The sequence below is a fragment of the Carassius gibelio genome, chromosome A17 (assembly GCF_023724105.1).
Source record: "Carassius gibelio isolate Cgi1373 ecotype wild population from Czech Republic chromosome A17, carGib1.2-hapl.c, whole genome shotgun sequence".
Lineage (NCBI taxonomy): Eukaryota > Metazoa > Chordata > Actinopteri > Cypriniformes > Cyprinidae > Carassius > Carassius gibelio.
This window is the reverse complement of record NC_068387.1, coordinates 17011279-17029998: the sequence shown is the minus strand read 5'-3', so window position 1 is coordinate 17029998 and position 18720 is coordinate 17011279. Positions and strand designations below refer to the sequence as shown.

General features: G+C 37.8%; 1 protein-coding gene across 6 annotated transcripts in view; it reads left to right on the top strand.

Moving 5' to 3' along the window:
- LOC128031815 (EH domain-binding protein 1) overlaps positions 1–18720 on the top strand; it is a 118770-nt gene that overhangs the window by 68189 nt on the left and 31861 nt on the right. For 4 of the 6 annotated variants that reach the window (XM_052620275.1, XM_052620270.1, XM_052620269.1 and 1 more), the window contains 3 exons: positions 5339–5507; positions 11828–12004; positions 14729–14880. In XM_052620275.1, the coding sequence (XP_052476235.1) occupies positions 5339–5507; positions 11828–12004; positions 14729–14880 (498 nt within the window). The remainder of the gene's footprint in view (positions 1–5338; positions 5508–11827; positions 12005–14728; positions 14881–18720) is intronic. The other 2 variants (XM_052620274.1, XM_052620273.1) reach the window with 1 other exon arrangement.

The following is an 18720-nucleotide window of genomic DNA, read 5'->3' as shown; positions in this document are numbered from 1 at the left end:
AGACATATTAAGCTTTATGTGAGAGTGAAGACTAAAGTAATGACAGCTGAAAAATCTATTTTTCTATCACATTTTAAAATATATTAAAACCGTAAATATAAATGTGAAATAGCTTTTACTATTTCTCCTGTTTCTTTGATTACTACTTTCAAGTCTGCAGAAAAACATTTTTTTTTGGAAAAACAAAAAAAAAGGAAAGTCAATGGAGCGATTTGTCGATTTTGATTTCATGTTCATTTTAATGTTCATGTTACTGTGAACAATACATTGGTGAACATAAAAAAAAAAGTACGAAATGTATTAAATTGCTCGTCCTCTTCAACAACTTTTATAGTTGATGTCACCAAGCCCTGTTCTTTTTCTACCCCCTCCCTTCATCTCTCAATCTGACCAATTCCCGATCAGCCTGATCTTTTTCTCGCTAAATATCTTGTTTTACTCAGAAACACATCACATTATGGATGCTTCTGTTGGGTAATTATGTTGTCATGTAAAGGAGAAAGTTTTCTTCCTACACGCACAGAGACTCTGGCTCTCTGCAGTCATAAATTGAAATAAGCATGTTTTGTTTGGTAGTAATCCCATGCTTGACATTGTTATTTTTGTTTATGCCCACCATAAGTGTTTTGGGAATGTCTTAGATGCCTTCATGCTTGTACGTTAAATGCCAGATGTCTTTCTGAGGGACAAACCTGCCCATCAGCCTTTATCCTTCCATCCTCCGAAATGGGTTGGTAACTGTTTGAGGGGTTTTTTTGTGAGCCGGTTGCTAAGGGCAGGCTATGTAGCCCGCAAGACATCTACCTCTATCTCTCTATTTATCTGTTCACCCTCGCACCGCACCAGTATCATCTACACACATGCGGAAGCATAATTATGCTATGTACAACGGCCTTTGATAGCATGTACAGTTTTCTTCTTAATTCTTTATCAAATGCATTGATCGTGGTGTATGTGCATTGATCCAGGAACCACATCTGCAGCCCAGCGATAAGGCCACGGTGGCATCTCTCTCTCTCTCTCGCTCTCGTTTGGCTGGGGGCAAAAGCAGGCTGCTGTAGGATTAGCTGGTGCTCAACTACTTGCATTTTAAGTTGACACCTCAACACCAAGCAAAGGCCACATTACAGAAGAAAAGCTGCCCCGTCCATCCACCGAATGCTTCGTCTTCTGTACGCTCGCACTCTCTCTCTGTCGACTACATATAATTGGATTTGTGAACAGGAGCAGCCGAATGCTTCCTTTAGAATGGCCGGGGACACAAGGTGAAGTTTTCTCATTACAGACCACGAAGCCAGGGGACAGATCATAGATGATCTGTATTTTCCATTTAAAGAAGACAGAAATAGGAGAGAAGGAAGAATAAAAGAGAGGAGGTTTTGATAGACCGTGCAGAGAGAGGGAGGTGAAGAGGACAAGGAAGTCTCTTTATTTCACAGGTCACTTTCTGAAGGACGGAGAGAGAGGGTTGATGAGACGTTGAAGTGGCAATGTTTTCGTTTTCTGTGAACAAGTCTCAAACATTGCATTCATATTTGATTGCTTTTGTAAATGCACAGAATATTTGGGTTTGGATATTTGTCTACCGTTTGTATGAGTTCATAGGCAAGTGGGGTTGGGAATCAAAAACGGTTCTTAATTATAACTGGTACATGTTGATTTTCACGGCGTCGTTTTATTTCCTGTCAGCAATCAACTTTCAAGTGAATCATTTATGTTTGAAAAGTCTTCAAACACACCTATAAACATATCATTTCCTATATTACAATAAAATTTATGTACATATTGTATTTTTAATATATATATATATATATATATATATATATATATATATATATATATATATATATATATATATATATATATATATATATATATATTAGTATTGTATTACTTAAAAAATATTTATATTATAAAACAAGTATAAATCAATTAAATATAAAGCAAATAAATAGAATAAGCTGATAATAATTTTTAATAGCTGAAGCTGATAGATAAATGTATACTCTAAAATTAAAAAATCTATATTGTGTTGTAAAAGACTTTGCAGGTGCAGGTTGCTGAGGGCAAAGTATTGTTTTCCGATCGTATTCCATTCATTTTCCCTCAAAATTATGAAAAGAATCATTAATGAAATCATGCATGGAATCAGAACCAGACTTGATAAATTACTAATGATTCAAATCAGTTCACACATTTGTGTGAGTGGCTTTTGGATTGGCTGTGCTGTGTGTGTGTGTGTGTGTGTGTGTGTGCGTGCACGCCCGTGCCCGTGCCCGTGCCTGGCCCTCCCCTTCTCTGCACACTCAGTGTGTCATAACAAATATATCTGTTTGTGCTTCACTGGCTGGCACCGTCTCTGACTGGCTGGCACGGCTGTGTTAGCGCATGGGCCCTGATCCTGTGTGTGTGCCCATCCGAGCGACTCCTTCCATGGCTCGCTGCACCCTTGGAGCCCCCACCCACCCTCCAGCCCCCTCCAAAAGAGCAGCCAGACTGGTGCAGCCACCCAGACCCCATGCCCACTGTTAGTGCTTCTGTCTGGGCTTCAGCTCTGCTGCCCACCCCCTCTCCTCCATGGATCTCCTGTCCAGAAGGAGGGTGACAGCCCTCCATTAAATGCTTTTTTCTTCCCAAAAGATAGAGTGAAGCCTTTCAACACACCTTGTTTTCTTCTCCATCTTTCAATATGACTTTGTCATCATTTCTGCCACCCCTGGTGTTTCAATTTCTTTTTCCTCCCTCGTTCTTGTGGATCCCCTCATTATCCTTGGAGATCTGCAGCTGGGAGGTTGGATGGGCCACTGATCTCTCTTCCCTCTCTTTTCCTTTTTCTCCCTCTTTCTCTCACTCCAAACATAGCCCAGTTGGAGAGTGCAGACTGAATGGTCAAGCTTCAGTGTAGCTGAAGAAGAGCCACTTGAAGTCCATTTGAAGAGAGAGTCATTAAAGAAATCTCTTCATAAGAGGACAGACAGTTTTACACCTCATTGCTGCTGTAGAAATGGATCGTTCCACAGTGGTTATTCTGCACAGTGTGTAAAGCTGATTCATTTGAGCAGTCTATTTGTGTCTCTCAGTAATTGTTTTTGTCCATGCATTTTGACTTCACACTTTCATAACTGTTCCTTTCAGTGTCTCAGATTTTCAATGCTTTATTGGCATGATTTTTTAAAAGCATTTATACAAATCACACTAAATAATGACAGAAAAAACACATTACATGAAGGTAAAATTATTTAACAATAGTAAATTTTTTGTTATATTGTAATAATCAGTTAGATTGCTTTTCAGTTCTTTAACAGTAGTATTTTTTTGTTCGTTTTAAGTAAATTTATTTTACAGCATTTGCTAGTTTATTAGTTTATACATTTAAAATAAAAATAAAAATAATACATGTAGAAATTAACAATAATCTAGTAAATCTTATAAAAGTATTGCTTGCTGTTATTTTGTTGAAACATTAATTAATATACGTCTAGAACCTTTTTTTTGTCCATTGCAATTGAATGACTTTGAGTTCTAAAATCAAGGCTCCCATGGTCATGATCAATGTGGAAATATAATGAAAGTACAGGCCTGAAAATGTAATACATTGTGTAATACATTTTTGTTTTCTTACGTAAATATTCTTGGTAAAAAAAAAATAATACTGAACTGCATTCATATGTCTGGGCTTCTTTCACCATCAGTGTTATAATCCATTTAGTGTGAATCAGCATTTATTCCAGGTGTACCATGCATTTCCAACTTCATAAATCATCTGTCTGCCCCTTTACAAGCTTCTGTGAAATGTTCCAGCACAGTCTGTGTGGAGTGACGCATCTTTCCTTTCCTCTGTCTGCTGCTGTTCTTCATCTCTTGTTAATTTTCCTTGACTACAGTATTACAGAACATTTCCAGAGTTCCTGAAAGCAGTTTACACTGGGCCTGGTGGTAATCCTGCCCCTCAGGCACACACACACAAGGAATCTCATTTTCTGTGCTAATGGCAGGCCTAACCCTGAATCACTATATGTAAAACAGTGTGTCGAAGGTTGTGTGTGATGATACCTGCAAGGTTAAGCGGATCATTTGGCATTTTAGACTTCAACTGCAGAAAGAATGACAATTATATTATGTTAAATTGTATGAGGAGCACGGGGCAAAAGCCTCACAGTTCAAACGATACATACATTATTATACAATACAGGTAGATTTTGTTACACTCACAGAAATACGTGGTTTTGTTTGTTTTTGTTGATTTCGTAATTTATTTGCATCCATTTCATTGGCTGTTCCATCCTCCAATTAGAGCAGATGTATTAATTTTGCGAGAACATAGTGTACACACAATTCAGTTTTGGCAGGAGCGCTCCTGGCTTTAGCTTTGTCTTGCATGTTCAAATTACCCCGAGACTCAAGGGCCTCGGGGCTGGACTCCTAAAAAGTGCTCCTGGGATTCCCTGATCTGCATGTCTCTGCTCATTGTCCTTCTCAACAATGGTTGCAGACAAACAGTGTCCACAGAAACAGGTGAAATTGGGTTAATTAACTTAACACTTTTGTAACCGACTGGGATAATTCACTCTCTGCTTCTTTGCTCTCGAAACCTGTTACCATCCTGAAAATATGTGCATGTCTGTGTGTTTATGTTGCTGTGTGTGGGGCCAGGCTACCCATCATGCTAAGCAGTGTGCTAGTGGTACTACAACTTTGTGAATATTACATAAAATTGTTAGCCTATAATAACCATCCAGTATTATATTGTTGAAGTTGTGTAGTTGGAACTATAGTTCTCAATCTGTGGTTAGAAGCATAAATTGTTCTAAGTAAGACATGTGGACTTAAATAGATCATGCTTTTAAACAAAATGAGCAAAAAGTCCAATATGGCAAACTATTATTAAAAATGGATTATACTGTATGTCAGACCCTTGAAACCCCTATTTGATGTTCCTAATGAACGTAATGCAAGTTTCGACCCAGTGACATTTCCCAATCATTGTCTGCTACTTTCTTTTCCACATCTGTCTATTCATGTTCAAGTAGTTGATGCATACTGTATATTCTGTCTCTACCTCTTGTTGATTCACACATCACACATTCCAGCGAATATCTCAGGTTTATTATGTCTGGACCTATACAGAATCGATGACAAATAAACCGTGCAGTGAATCTCTCTTGCTCTCTCCCTCTGTGCCAGAGACCCTCCATCCTGACTAGTAAAAAAAGCTGCTATCAGTCTAATCTGATGGGAGAGAGAGGAGCGAAAATGGCATTTCTGTCAATTACTTGAGATGGCACTCGTTCAATAACCCCCTTCTCCCTCCGCTTCTGTCTGTCTGTGTGTGTGTCAGGAGCGTGATGAAGAGCGGCGCAGGCAGCTGCGAGAGAGAGCCAGGCAGCTGATAGCAGAGGCTCGATCTGGAGTAAAGATGGCTGAACTGCCTCTCTATACTGACTCCACCTCTATTGCCTGTAGTGCAGCTGGCAACAACTTAAAAGGAAGGTCAAAGACAGCTGGAGGTGAGTGCAGGGGGGCTTTTATAGGCCGAAAGTGCACATACACTCGCCATGCATAAATGCAAGCATGCATGCATGCATATTTTCTCATAAGCATGCAAACGCACACGTAAATCTACATGCATTAATTTTGAAATACCACGGACATAAGCTTTGCATCAAAACCTAGCGAGATGCCTGTGTACACATGCTCCCAAGGGTATACGTTACCTTGTTTTGGCGGAAGTCTAAAAGCAGCTTCACATCCTTCATAAATAAGGTAACCTCATTATGCGTTGCATCATGGTTGTTGGAAAAAAATAACATCCAAGATGGAATGAATGAAATATTGATTAAAATTAATTAGGTGCCTAAAAGCATGGGCTGTTTCGCCCAGTATGCACAATTTACTGTTTACATTTTGAGGCTTAAAATGATAGTTCACCCAAAAATTAAAACCTGTGTAAGTTTATTTCTTTTGCATAACACAAAAGAAGATATTTCGAAAAATGTTTCAACTGTACAAATGAAAGTAAATTGAGTCCAAAACAACACCCCATTTGGACCAAATTCACTTTCATTATACTGACAAAAAATTCTTGTTCCACAAAATAAATAAAGGCATACAACTTTGGAACAGCATTTTCAGTATTACATTTTCTGTTTTTATTTGACTTTTAATTTGTATTAGTTTACTTTTATATATACAGTATTGTTCAAAATAATAGCAGTACAATGTGACTAACCAGAATAATCAAGGTTTTTCGTATATTTTTTTATTGCTACGTGGCAAACAAGTTACCAGTAGGTTCAGTAGATTCTCAGAAAACAAATGAGACCCAGCATTCATGATATGCACGCTCTTAAGGCTGTGCAATTGGGCAATTAGTTGAATTAGTTGAAAGGGGTGTGTTCAAAAAAATAGCAGTGTGGCATTCAATCACTGAGGTCATCAATTTTGTGAAGAAACAGATGTGAATCAGGTGGCCCCTATTTAAGGATGAAGCCAACACTTGTTGAACATGCATTTGAAAGCTGAGGAAAATGGGTCGTTCAAGACATTGTTCAGAAGAACAGCGTACTTTGATTAAAAAGTTGATTAGAGAGGGGAAAACTGTTCAGCTAAAATGATCTCCAATGCCTTAAAATGGAGAGCAAAACCAGAGAGACGTGGAAGAAAACGGAAGACAACCATCAAAATGGATAGAAGAATAACCAGAATGGCAAAGGCTCAGCCAATGATCACCTCCAGGATGATCAAAGACAGTCTGGAGTTACCTGTAAGTACTGTGACAGTTAGAAGACGTCTGTGTGAAGCTAATCTATTTTCAAGAATCCCCCGCAAAGTCCCTCTGTTAAAAAAAAGGCATGTGCAGAAGAGGTTACAATTTGCCGAAGAACACATCAACTGGCCTAAAGAGAAATGGAGGAACATTTTGTGGACTGATGAGAGTAAAATTGTTCTTTTTGGGCCCAAGGGCCACAGGCAGTTTGTGAGACGACCCCCAAACTCTGAATTCAAGCCACAGTACACAGTGAAGACAGTGAAGCATGGAGGTGCAAGCATCATGATATGGGCATGTTTCTCCTACTATGGTGTTGGGCCTATTTATCGCATACCAGGGATCATGGATCAGTTTGCATATGTTAAAATACTTGAAGAGGTCATGTTGCCCTATGCTGAAGAGGACATGCCCTTGAAATGGTTGTTTCAACAAGACAATGACCCAAAACACACTAGTAAACGGGCAAAGTCTTGGTTCCAAACCAACAAAATTAATGTTATGGAGTGGCCAGCCCAATCTCCAGACCTTAATCCAATTGAGAACTTGTGGGGTGATATCAAAAATGCTGTTTCTGAAGCAAAACCAAGAAATGTGAATGAATTGTGGAATGTTGTTAAAGAATCATGGAGTGGAATAACAGCTGAGAGGTGCCACAAGTTGGTTGACTCCATGCCACACAGATGTCAAGCAGTTTTAAAAAACTGTGGTCGTACAACTAAATATTAGTTTAGTGATTCACAGGATTGTTTGTACAAAATAGTTTTGAGTTTGTACAGTCAAAGGTAGACACTGCTATTTTTTTGAACACACCCCTTTCAACTAATTGCCCAATTGCACAGCCTTAAGAGCGTGCATATCATGAATGCTGGGTCTTGTTTGTTTTCTGACAATCTACTGAACCTACTGGTAACTTGTTTGCCACGTAGCAATAAAAAATATACTAAAAACCTTGATTATTCTGGTTAGTCACATTGTACTGCTATTATTTTGAACAAAACTGTATATATATATATATTAGGGGTGTAACGGTTCACAAAATTCACGGTTCGGTTCGATACGATACACTGATGTCACGGTTCGGTTCGGTTCGGTTCGATACGTTTTAGATACAGCAAAATGTAAAAACATCTCAACTTTTCAGAATGCCGCAAGCGCACCGCGGGTCATGTGACAAGAACCAACCAATCAGCTTCATCCTTTCCCGTAACAACGTTGAGAGCTCAGCCAAGATGAAGGAACAGCTGATCATAGTTGTATATGGATTGCAATTTTGAAATAAATTCAGTAGCAGAGCTACTGCAAGCGATTTTTAGAGCTGCAAATCCATTTATCCTTCGCTGAAATTTCCGCGTCTCATGGAGAGAGCACGTCATTGTTGCTTAGCAAAGACAGACGCCTCATGAGCGCTTCTGCCCGAGCGCTTTGGAAAGGAGGAGAAAGACGCGCTTAGCGTTTTCCATGCGTTTTTAGGCACGATATGTGAACGGCCCCTAAGGCGCTCGCTCACTCAGCACGCGCTGAAGGCTCGTTGCAAAATGTCTAATGCATTTAACAGACCAGAAATATAAGATCCTAAAATAACCAACAGGTCTGGTGTTTGGGTTGGATTCCCTGTAAGCTATAGTGTCTAAATGCTGCAGGGATAGTTTGCTGCGTGCATGTTTCTCCTTTTTTTCGTCTTTTCCCAGATAGTACTGACGCATATATCCCAGATATTCCCGCTGGTTTTTTTTTTTTTTTTTTTTTGTAATCCCGCTGGTGTACCCTGTCATGTTGCAGATGCGACATACCGTTGTTTTTTTATCCACCACTCTCTTGCCATCACCATTATAGCTTAAAGGGAATCCAAAGTGCACCCAAACACCAGACCTGTTGGTTATTGGAGGATCTTCTCATTTCTAGTCTGTTAAACGCATTGGCTATTTTGCAACGAGCCTTCAGCGTGTACTGAGTGAGCGAGCGCCTGCTGAGTAGCCTAACATAAACATATAAGATGGTGTTTTTTTCTTCTTCGGGAGTGTCAGGGGCGTTGCCTGTTACGTTGTTTGGGTTATTGGGCTACCTTGTTGAACGCATATCATTATATTTCTTTCTCTCTCTTTTTTTTTTTTTTTCAAATATAATTAATTACTCCAACGAACCGTTCGGTATACATAATGCGTACCGCGTACCGAACCGAAAGCGTCGTACCGAACGGTTCAATACGAATACGCGTATCGTTACACCCCTAATATATATATATATATATATATATATATATATATATATATATATATATATATATATATATATATATATATATATATATTAGTCTTTTTAGTACTTCAACTTATTTCAGTTAAGGTTTTTACGTTTTTTTTTAATCTAATATTTATATTTAATTGTGTTCCAGCTTTAATAAATGAACTAAAATTATTTTTAATTGTTTTAGCTTGCAATAACACTGAACAGAATTTAAATTCTTTGATGATTTTAAAATATTGTATTGAACTTGAACACATTTTCTGTCATTGTTATTTCAGGCTGCTAGAGAACATTGTGAAACATTCCATAACCTTAAGGCTGAATGCAGGAGTTTGGCTTCTAAGATAATTAGTTTGGTCATGAAGCTCCAGTGTGTGTGTCCATTAAGAGAAGGCCGTGTGTGTGTGTGTGTGTCCATTAGTGGCTTTCAGCCCTTAAAAAGCGATTTTGTTGCTCACTTCATAATGGCAACCAACACGTCTGCTTTCAAGGCCCAAAGGAGCATTACATTAAGAAACACACCTACATATTCTGACCTCTAATTTGAGGTGTTCACAGAGGGCTTCACTTCCATTTGTTCAGGCAGTCACGTCCCATATAATCCTGCAGAAATAGCATCAGGAGAACTCTAGCTACCACAAACATTGCCCTGTGCACCAACACGCACACATACACAACAAGCCAACTTGGCCTAAATCATCATCAGCCATTATAACACACACCCACGACGAGTAATCAGTGTCTCATTGTCCATGTAGGACTCCTATAGACAGTGTCTCCTTCAGCTCAGCTTTCCCTCCGAGTCCTGTGTTATCATCAGCCACCATTTCTCCTTTTATTTCACATTGCAGGACAATGAGATGTGACACGTTAGTGTAACGTTAACCAGTAGGAGACCAGTGGGGCATTAGCATAGCGACCAACTGTGGCGTGTTATTAAACATGTTTACGCCAAGGGGTCTTAGCGTTGTAGCTAGCCACTGCGTATAATTAAAAGTGTGCGTTCATGCCGAGGAAGAGGGGTGTTAGCGGCGCATCAAGGTTTTGTTTAATACTCGAGGTGTTAACATAGCGAGCTAGACGCTGTGCCTAATTCTGTGCCGGCTCATGTCCGTGTGTACCATTTCACAGCTCAAGGGGAGACACTATATTCCTCTCCTTTTATCTCTTTCATCTCGCACTCTTTGACGCCCTCCATTTTCTCTTCATCCTCTCCCTGTCTGCCTAATAGTGTTCCCTCCTCTACAATCACGCATTTACCGTGGCTCAGAAATGCTGCAGAAAACCTTTTGCGGCCCGCAGAGACAGACAAACCTGTGTATGGATGGAGTGAAGGAAAAACGGGTCAGAGGAAGAAAGAGAGTAAAAGAAATTGTTTATTTGGCCTTTCGGGCTGTTGAACTCAGCTAATTGTAGAACTCATTAAAAATCAGGTTGGAGGGAAATGATATAGGCTTGATGCACAAGGCCTATCGTGCAGAACGCATAATCCCACCAACACACACATACTCATACTTACACACACAAACACTCGCCTCTATTTCTTAGAGAGCTCGAGCTGAGTAGAGCAAAACATTTGCCTGCAAAACTTTCACCAACTCCAGTTGCATGTATTCTGTGAATGTGCTTAGCACTGCCCTGTGTGTGAGAGTAAATTAAAAAAAAAAAAGCATTAAGGAGAAAGAAAAAGAAACATACTCTTTCTTTTTCTCTTTTATTTCTGGTTGTTGGGGTATTTTTCTAGGGAGATTATGTGTCAAGTATTTAAAATAAAATTGCAAAGGTTATGATTTAATTACATAAGTATGTGCAGTGACTGTTTCAGAGTGAAGCTGTTTTCAGAGTGAAACTGTTGTTTTATACACAACCAGCTTATATTACGTGCTAATAGACCTTAATCAGGTTGAACGGCGAATTTAATTTGAACACAGATGAATATGAGGCTGTAAGGTATAGGCAACATGCACTTTTATGGATTTTATTTTTCAACTAAAAGAAAATAAATATAGAAATTGATTAACATTGTAATTTTACAGTCAATCTGTACAATAAAAATTACTTTGTTTTCCTTAAATACTTTTTTATTTTACAGTGAAATATTACAATAGTAATGATAATGACAATTATTTTTATAAATTATATTATAGTAATATTAATAATCAAACTATTATTAGTAGTAGTAGTAGTAGTTTATAGTCATATTGATATGTAATCACAAAACAACTGTCCTTGCATTTTAAGTAGCACAATCTTTTTAAAATTGATCAGAAATGAGAAAATCAGTCATTAGAATTTCCACCTGAATGGTGCAGCCCTTTTTCCTCTTTGTTTTGTCTCTTATTTAATTTCTCACTGCCACGTGTGTACAGCTCTGCTCTGGTTACCATATAACTGAGAGATCGATGTGGTTGGATTGAGTGTGTATTGTCAAGGGCTCTGTGGGATTCAGATCTGTGGATGCGGAAGAGGAACTCTGGAGGAGATTTTGCCGTCAAGGCCAAATCTGCCATGCAACACACACACACACACACACACATACACAAAGCTCAGCTTACTGCCAGACATTCTCAGCCATCTGCCTGATTTCTCTCAGCTCAAACACACACATACCCCAATGTGACGGCAGCAAACTTTTTGTTAAGGAAGTACTACCTGAACATCTAAAAGGGTCTAAACAAATGCTTTTTTGACTCTTTACTAACGTGCAAAGTTTCCTTTCTCGCTTGAATATCGAAATAATGCTCAATGCTTCACTAACATCCTCTGTCTCTTTCCTTTCCTCTTTTTTGGGCATCCCTGTTTGTTTGCTCGCAGACATGATGGATGGGATAAGTGTGGAGGGTGAGGATGAGGAGAGCAGGAGTGATATAGAGGCGGCATCGGCGTCTCACGCTGATGATGTCACTCATACTAACCTTGAGGAGGAACTGTCTTCTTCATGTCTAATGGAAGATGATTTTACTAACTCTGCCAGTGACCTAGCCTCTCTGGGTAACCCAACACTGCATGACCTCAGCGTGTGTGTGTGTGTGTGTTTGTGTGTGAATGTGTGTGCACCGCAACATTCAATGCCCAGGTTTGTGCATTAGTTTGCAGTGATTTCTTCTGTCTGTTTTATATTTTTTTGTTAACCTTTGACCTTTTATCGTACCATGACAACCCTTAATTTAGTAGGGCTGCATGATTAATCAAAATGAAACCAAAACCACTATTCAGTTTGGTGTGATTATGAAATACACGCGCTCCATGTTTCACAGTGAAACGGTGAACTGTGTTCTTCTGCACATGAGCTGCTCAAGATCCAGTGTTTTTAAGCAGCTCAGCTCACAGAAAATGCTGCTCCATGCAAACTCATCTCTGCATTGGTTTGCTTATAACGTGTTGGGAAGATATGCACCAAACATCTTCCTAAACTTGTAATAAGGAATTAGGGCTGCACGATAAATCACATGCAATATTTCATCACCTGGGCGCTTTCACATGGAGCAGCATTAACTACACAGAGCCATTGTTCACTGACAAGCTGTGCAAAACCATGATCATATTTTGCGCATGTTTTGCACAGCTTGTCAGTGAACAACTGATTACAGAACCGGCTTTACTGACAAGATGTGTATTAAACATTGCATGTGATTTATTGTGCAGCCCTGTAAGGAATGCTTATAAACCAAAGTGTTTAGGAAGTCTTCAGAAATAGTTATATTGTAATTTTACAGTGAAATAATGGAATTGCAATGAAATATTGATTGTTTTGTTTAATATTTTAATAATTATAATATAATTGCTGTTGTTGTCCTATTAATATATTCACAAAGGTTTGGCCAAATTGCGCATTCTTATGAACAAGCACATAAGACGTGTATTTTGTTTTGTTTTGTTTTTTTATAAAATCGCACTAAATTCATGCAGCCCTATAATTTTGTTTTTATTTATTGTGCCCAATGGCATAACTTTCTTTTTTAACCACCTTTTAGAATTTGTTTATCTTTTAATTCAATATAACATTGAGAAAAAAAATAAGCTTGTCTTTTTCTTAAGGGAGTTTTGGGCCTGTTAATAACATTTAATTTAATTATTTTGTGCCTTTGAGTTTAATTAAAGAGTATTTGAACATATTGTCAAGAAAAGCACAGTTATATCTTCTGAAGAGATGTGAAGTAAATAATTAGTTTTTTGTCTTGCTGCGAAAGTAATATGAGAAATCTTTTGTTTACTTGTGTGCAGTATCTGCGTTGTTTGTTTCATTGTTTGGTTTGTGTTTTTGTCTGTTATTGTGAAAAGAAAGTCTGTGCATTTTCACAGACAAAATCCTTTTCCTGTAACATAATGAAATGAAAATGTGTCATAATGAAGAATAGTTTTTTAGCATATTTCAGCTCTTAAAGAGTCATACTTTTCTCCTTGGCACAGTGGACTTTTGTTAATGTTTCTAACAACAAAAATGGACTGCAGGGGAGAAAACTTAACTGATCTAAACACAAAAGATCATTAAAGACATCCATCATGGTGCACATTTTTATTAGTTGAGGATGTGGTTCTTGTGTTTGGGCAAACTTTTGGTCAATACACACACCTGCACCTTTATCCAGGTTGTGCTGAGACCTGATAAATGAATCCTGTGGTGGGTTTTTTTAGGGAGAGAGAGGGATGCTGGGAGACGAGAACAGCACCCACATGAAAAGCTTCCACACCTCACTTTCATCTCTAGCCCAGATGAGAGAAAGAGAGTGAGAGAGAGGGCAAGGCTAAACCTGCTAGTCAAAGGTTATTAGAGAAAGACTTCGAATTTATAAAGGCGGACATAAAATAAAAGACACCAACACATTTGAAAGACAAGTTTGCTTTTGGAGGGAGAAAATTAGAAGTCATTGTTCATTTAAAGAGAAATATTTTTTTTAAAGTATGCAGTTGAAGCTGTGAGGAAGCTTGTATGGAAATACACAGGACTGTATAATTCCTGAGAGGATTAATTCACAAACAGTACAGTAAAAATTTCATTGTGGTGAATAGAGAGGCTCACAAATGCAATGCATTTTTATTTTTATATTGTATTTTTTGTCTTGTTTTTGATCTTAACAAAGCATATTGTAGAGTGTTTTCTATTTTTTTTTTAAGAACTATTTACAAATAGAAATACATTTAGTAATCAAAAAAAATTACAAAATAATTAAAAAAATTAAAATTAAATTAAAACATTTATTGTGAATAAATGAATATTGATTGAAAATTATATACACTACTTTTCAAAAGTTTGGGGTCAGTAAGATTTTTTTTTTTTTTTTAATGAGTACTTTTTTATTGAGTAAAAATATGTATAACTTTACAACAACACTTACTTTATCTTTATCAAATAAATGCAGGCTTGGTAAGCATAGGGGACTTTTGAACAGTGGTGTATATTATGTATTATATACTTCGAGAGCAGCCAATAGAAAAACAGAAAAATCAAGGGAGCATTGGAAACAACTAACTCATTAAAGGTCTTTTAATTCACATGAGGTGTATGTGAGTGTCAAGGGAGACATTCCAGGTGTGTTGTGCTCCCAACATCTTGCTATCTCTCCAGTGTGTGTGTATACGTGAGTGTGTATGAGGTTGAGAGGGCCGGTTTGCTTAAGGGCAAACATTGTCATGTCCTCTTCTTATCTGCGTGTAAGAGACGAGTGGTCTGCTGCATATAACGCTTCCTCTCTTCCTTTCTCTCTCTTTATCTAGGTGTGATGAACAGCAGACATGTGGATCTGAAGCTCAAGAAGCTCACAGAGATTCGCCCACAGGGTGGCAGCTCTCCTTCCTCTTCATCATCTTCCTCATCGCTGACGGCATCCAGTACTTCACCCCTCAGCCCTGAATCGGGCGGTCTGCAGGTAGCCACATTTACAACCACCAGCTCGAACCAGTTGTAATTGTGTTTGCCAAGCAAGCATCACAGTTATTGCTGCTCACACAAAGAGATTCATTGTGAACCAATACGTATTAGCAACCATAAGTATACACATATAGTTCACATTCCACACAGTTTCGGCTATAGACTGGAGTGTTACTTTAAATTGTGTGGCTTGTAGCTCGAAAGACTTACATTTTAAGATAGAATAAACAAAAACTAACATAGCTCTACATTGAAGTTGGGACCAAAGCCATTTTTAAAGACCAGAATATCTTCGAGACATGTGGTTTGTCAACAACCACCCAGAACACTTTAGTGTTTTTCTTTTATTCACTGTCTCTTGTTCTCATCATTCTTCTGAGGAACATCATGTTTTTATATCTATTAAGCCGGAACACATGAACAAGTCAGAACGACATTATAGTCATTACCTCATGTCACACCTGACCTTTTCTGACAGAGAGCTTCGGGAGTATCGACATCAGCGTGTGACTTACGAGGCTGACATGCATTGGATTGATTTGCTGTGTTTATTAAATACCAGCGTTGTGTGTGTAAGAACATGCATACCTGTGTACTGTTGACTGCTTGGTGTGTGCGTGTGTGTGTATGTCCTCATATCTGGCAGTTGTATTCAGAGCCCCCAGGTGGTGACTGCAGGCCATGTTCAGAGACAGTGGAGACTACCTTCCCCCACCTGTTCAGCCCTTTCTGGCTCTCTCTCTCTCTTTCTCTCTGCTGACAGAGGGGGTTTCCTGTGAGCAGATGTTAGCAGGTTCTTTGATGCACAATAACTGCAGTGATGTGTTCGTTTGGGTCGACAGGTCTCATTCATACAGCAGCAGGTGTGAAATGATCGGCTGAGATTTCCCAAGAACTAGCCACAAATAGGTTAGACTCCAGAAAATGATTAACAGAGCCGATAAAGGTGATGCTTAATTGTTGTTAAAAAGGCGATTCATTTAGGTCAGAGAAGAAGAATATCTACCTAATTATATTATTGGTAATAATTAAGTAATAATAGCATAATTTATACACACAATTAAATTTTTATTATTGAAAACTGCCATGCACTACTGTTCAAAAGTTGGGGTCAGTGAATTTTATTGAAGTCTTTTGAAAAGTCTGTTACATTCTCACAAGGTGCATTTATCAAAAACGGTAAAACAGTGACATATTTCTACCATTTATATTGCAATTAAATTTTTCTTTTAATGTATTTTTAAGTGTAATTTATGACTGTAGTGGATACCATTTAATTTGCCCTTGTTGAAAAAGTATTGTTTTTTTATTTTTATTTTGTTATATCTTGCTGCCCCCAAACTTTTAAATGGTAATGAACACTAATTAAAAAAAAGAACACTATTGTCAAGAGCTGGCAGTTGTATTTGAGTAACAATACAACTGCAATCATAGTTACTATAAGGGAGTTGATTATTTAACCGTAATGTATAGGATGTCTTCATTATGAAAAGGCTTTTAGTAATGAGGGACTTGTTCTCTCTGTGTATAAACAGTCCAGCACCTGCTGCAGACCTGCAGGCCTGCACAACAGGCCAAAGCCCAGGGGAGGATCAGCAGGGTTACCAGCACTGCAGCTCTGAACCCCCATGGTTAGTGGGGTTTTAAATAGCGAGCAGTTCTCCATCTCTCTTTTCTTCTCTCACTTTCACCTCTTCTCTATTGGAACTTGTATGAATAAACAAGGTTGTGTATCAAGACAAACACATTAGGATCAAATTCTCTCTCTCTCTCAGTGCCCTGATGTTATGGTACCATTAACTCTTACAAAATCTGAATCAACTGCTCCATCCCTGGAAGATTCTTTCTCGAGGCATAGTTGAACGGTGTGGGACAGTTAGTCCCCCTCCCGCCCCAGCACACACATTGCAGTCCCCCAGTGCTCCCGGTTATATCTCATTAGCAATTGTCTCTATGCACTGTGAGCCTGCTGCCATGGTGGCACATGATAACCGCCTGCAATGAGCAGCAGACCGCAACATTAGTCACGCATCCCAGAAACGCACACACACCTCTGCCAAAATAATACCCACCAGCACAATAATGATTGGGACGATAACAGATTAAAAAGTGCCGATCGCGATGTGGGGATAGCCCTGGTATCTGCCCCAGCCAGGGGTACCGCGGGGCCGTGGGGGCAGGTGTTTCAAGGAAGGGGTTGTTAGCGAAGGTTGGAGGCCTCTGGTCCTCCGGGGAACCAGGATTCTAGCAGGGCTTTGGGTTTGAATCCTGTTTGTTTTCTTTGGACTTTAACATGAGAGGAATCAGATGGGGTTAAAGGGCTTTGTTGAGCTGTCTCTAGAGATCCAGGCTGTTGAATGTGTCGTTTTAACACATAACACACTCACGCCTTTTAGTTTTTTTGTCATAACTGCGGTGCACGCTCTACTTAAAGGGGTGGATTTAAGATGAAATTATATTTTTTCACCCTCAGATTGCCAACTTGATGTTTTATAAGGGAGTCAATTATGTATTCATCATTTGTCTCCCCCCCCCCCATTTCTGTCTAATAGTTTCTATTAATATATATATATATATTATATAATTATAATTATATATAATAGTTTCTATTAATATATATATATATATATATATATATATATATATATATATATATATATATATATATATATATATATATATATATATATGTATATATAGGAAAAAAAATTCCTGCATTTTTTATAACTTATTTTTGCACCGCGGAACGTTTCTCACTGGATGAGTTTCGGCGGGACCGATTATACTGGAGCACCAACTAGCGTTCGCATATCACCGCAGCAGCACAATCGAGCCTCAAGTATCACCTAAATGCAAAACATATAGCAGCTAGCGTGGACTTTACACTTTATGTTGAACTATGTATTATTTTGTTGTTGCAACAGTTTATGTTGAACTCTTTATTGTTTTGGCCAAGGTTGTTGAGAGTTGGACTTAGTATGTTATGGCCTCTGAAGCAACAGAGAGATGTTTTCTGATAGTCAGTGTTTCCAATGTTCTGAATGTAATTGACAGTATTGTGTTTTACTTAAAAAAAAAAAAAAAAAAAACACTTTACAGAAGGTTCCAGCACCTATAAGCTTCCTGAATTTCTGAAATGTACTATTTCTAAATTGTTTCTAAATATGCTATTGCTACACTTCATGGCAAAAAATTGCACTGGTGTGCTAGACTTGGTTGAACAAAAATAAACAATATTTTGTTGCTTAAGCTTATGTATTCAGTCATTATTCAATGGTATACTATAAATCCATGTGAAAAAAATTTACTTCTCACTGTTCTCAGGTCAAATATTTATATGCGATTAAAATGCGATTAATTTTGATTAATTAATTACAAAGCCTCTTATTAATTAGATTAATTTTTTTAATCGAGTCCCGGCCCTAATATATATATATATATATATATATATATATATATATATATATATATATATATATATATATATATATATATATATATATATATATATATATATATATATATATATATATAATTTTTTTTTTTTTTTTTTTTCTGACTTCAAATTGATTTTGGTTTTATATGTGGTAGTGGGGTTAAGTTTTAAGGGTAAAAATGTCATGTAGTGTGACTTTTAGTCAAACTAACAATAAGAAATATATTTTTACAGCATTTATTTACCTTTGTTGATGTTTTTATTTTAAATGTTTGTTCATGTTAGTTCACAGTGCTTTAACTGTCATCGAACAACTTTTGACTTTAAAAAATGTATTTTTGTTAAGTAAAATGTTGAGATTAACTAATATTAATAAATGCTGTTTAATTGTTCATTGTTGGT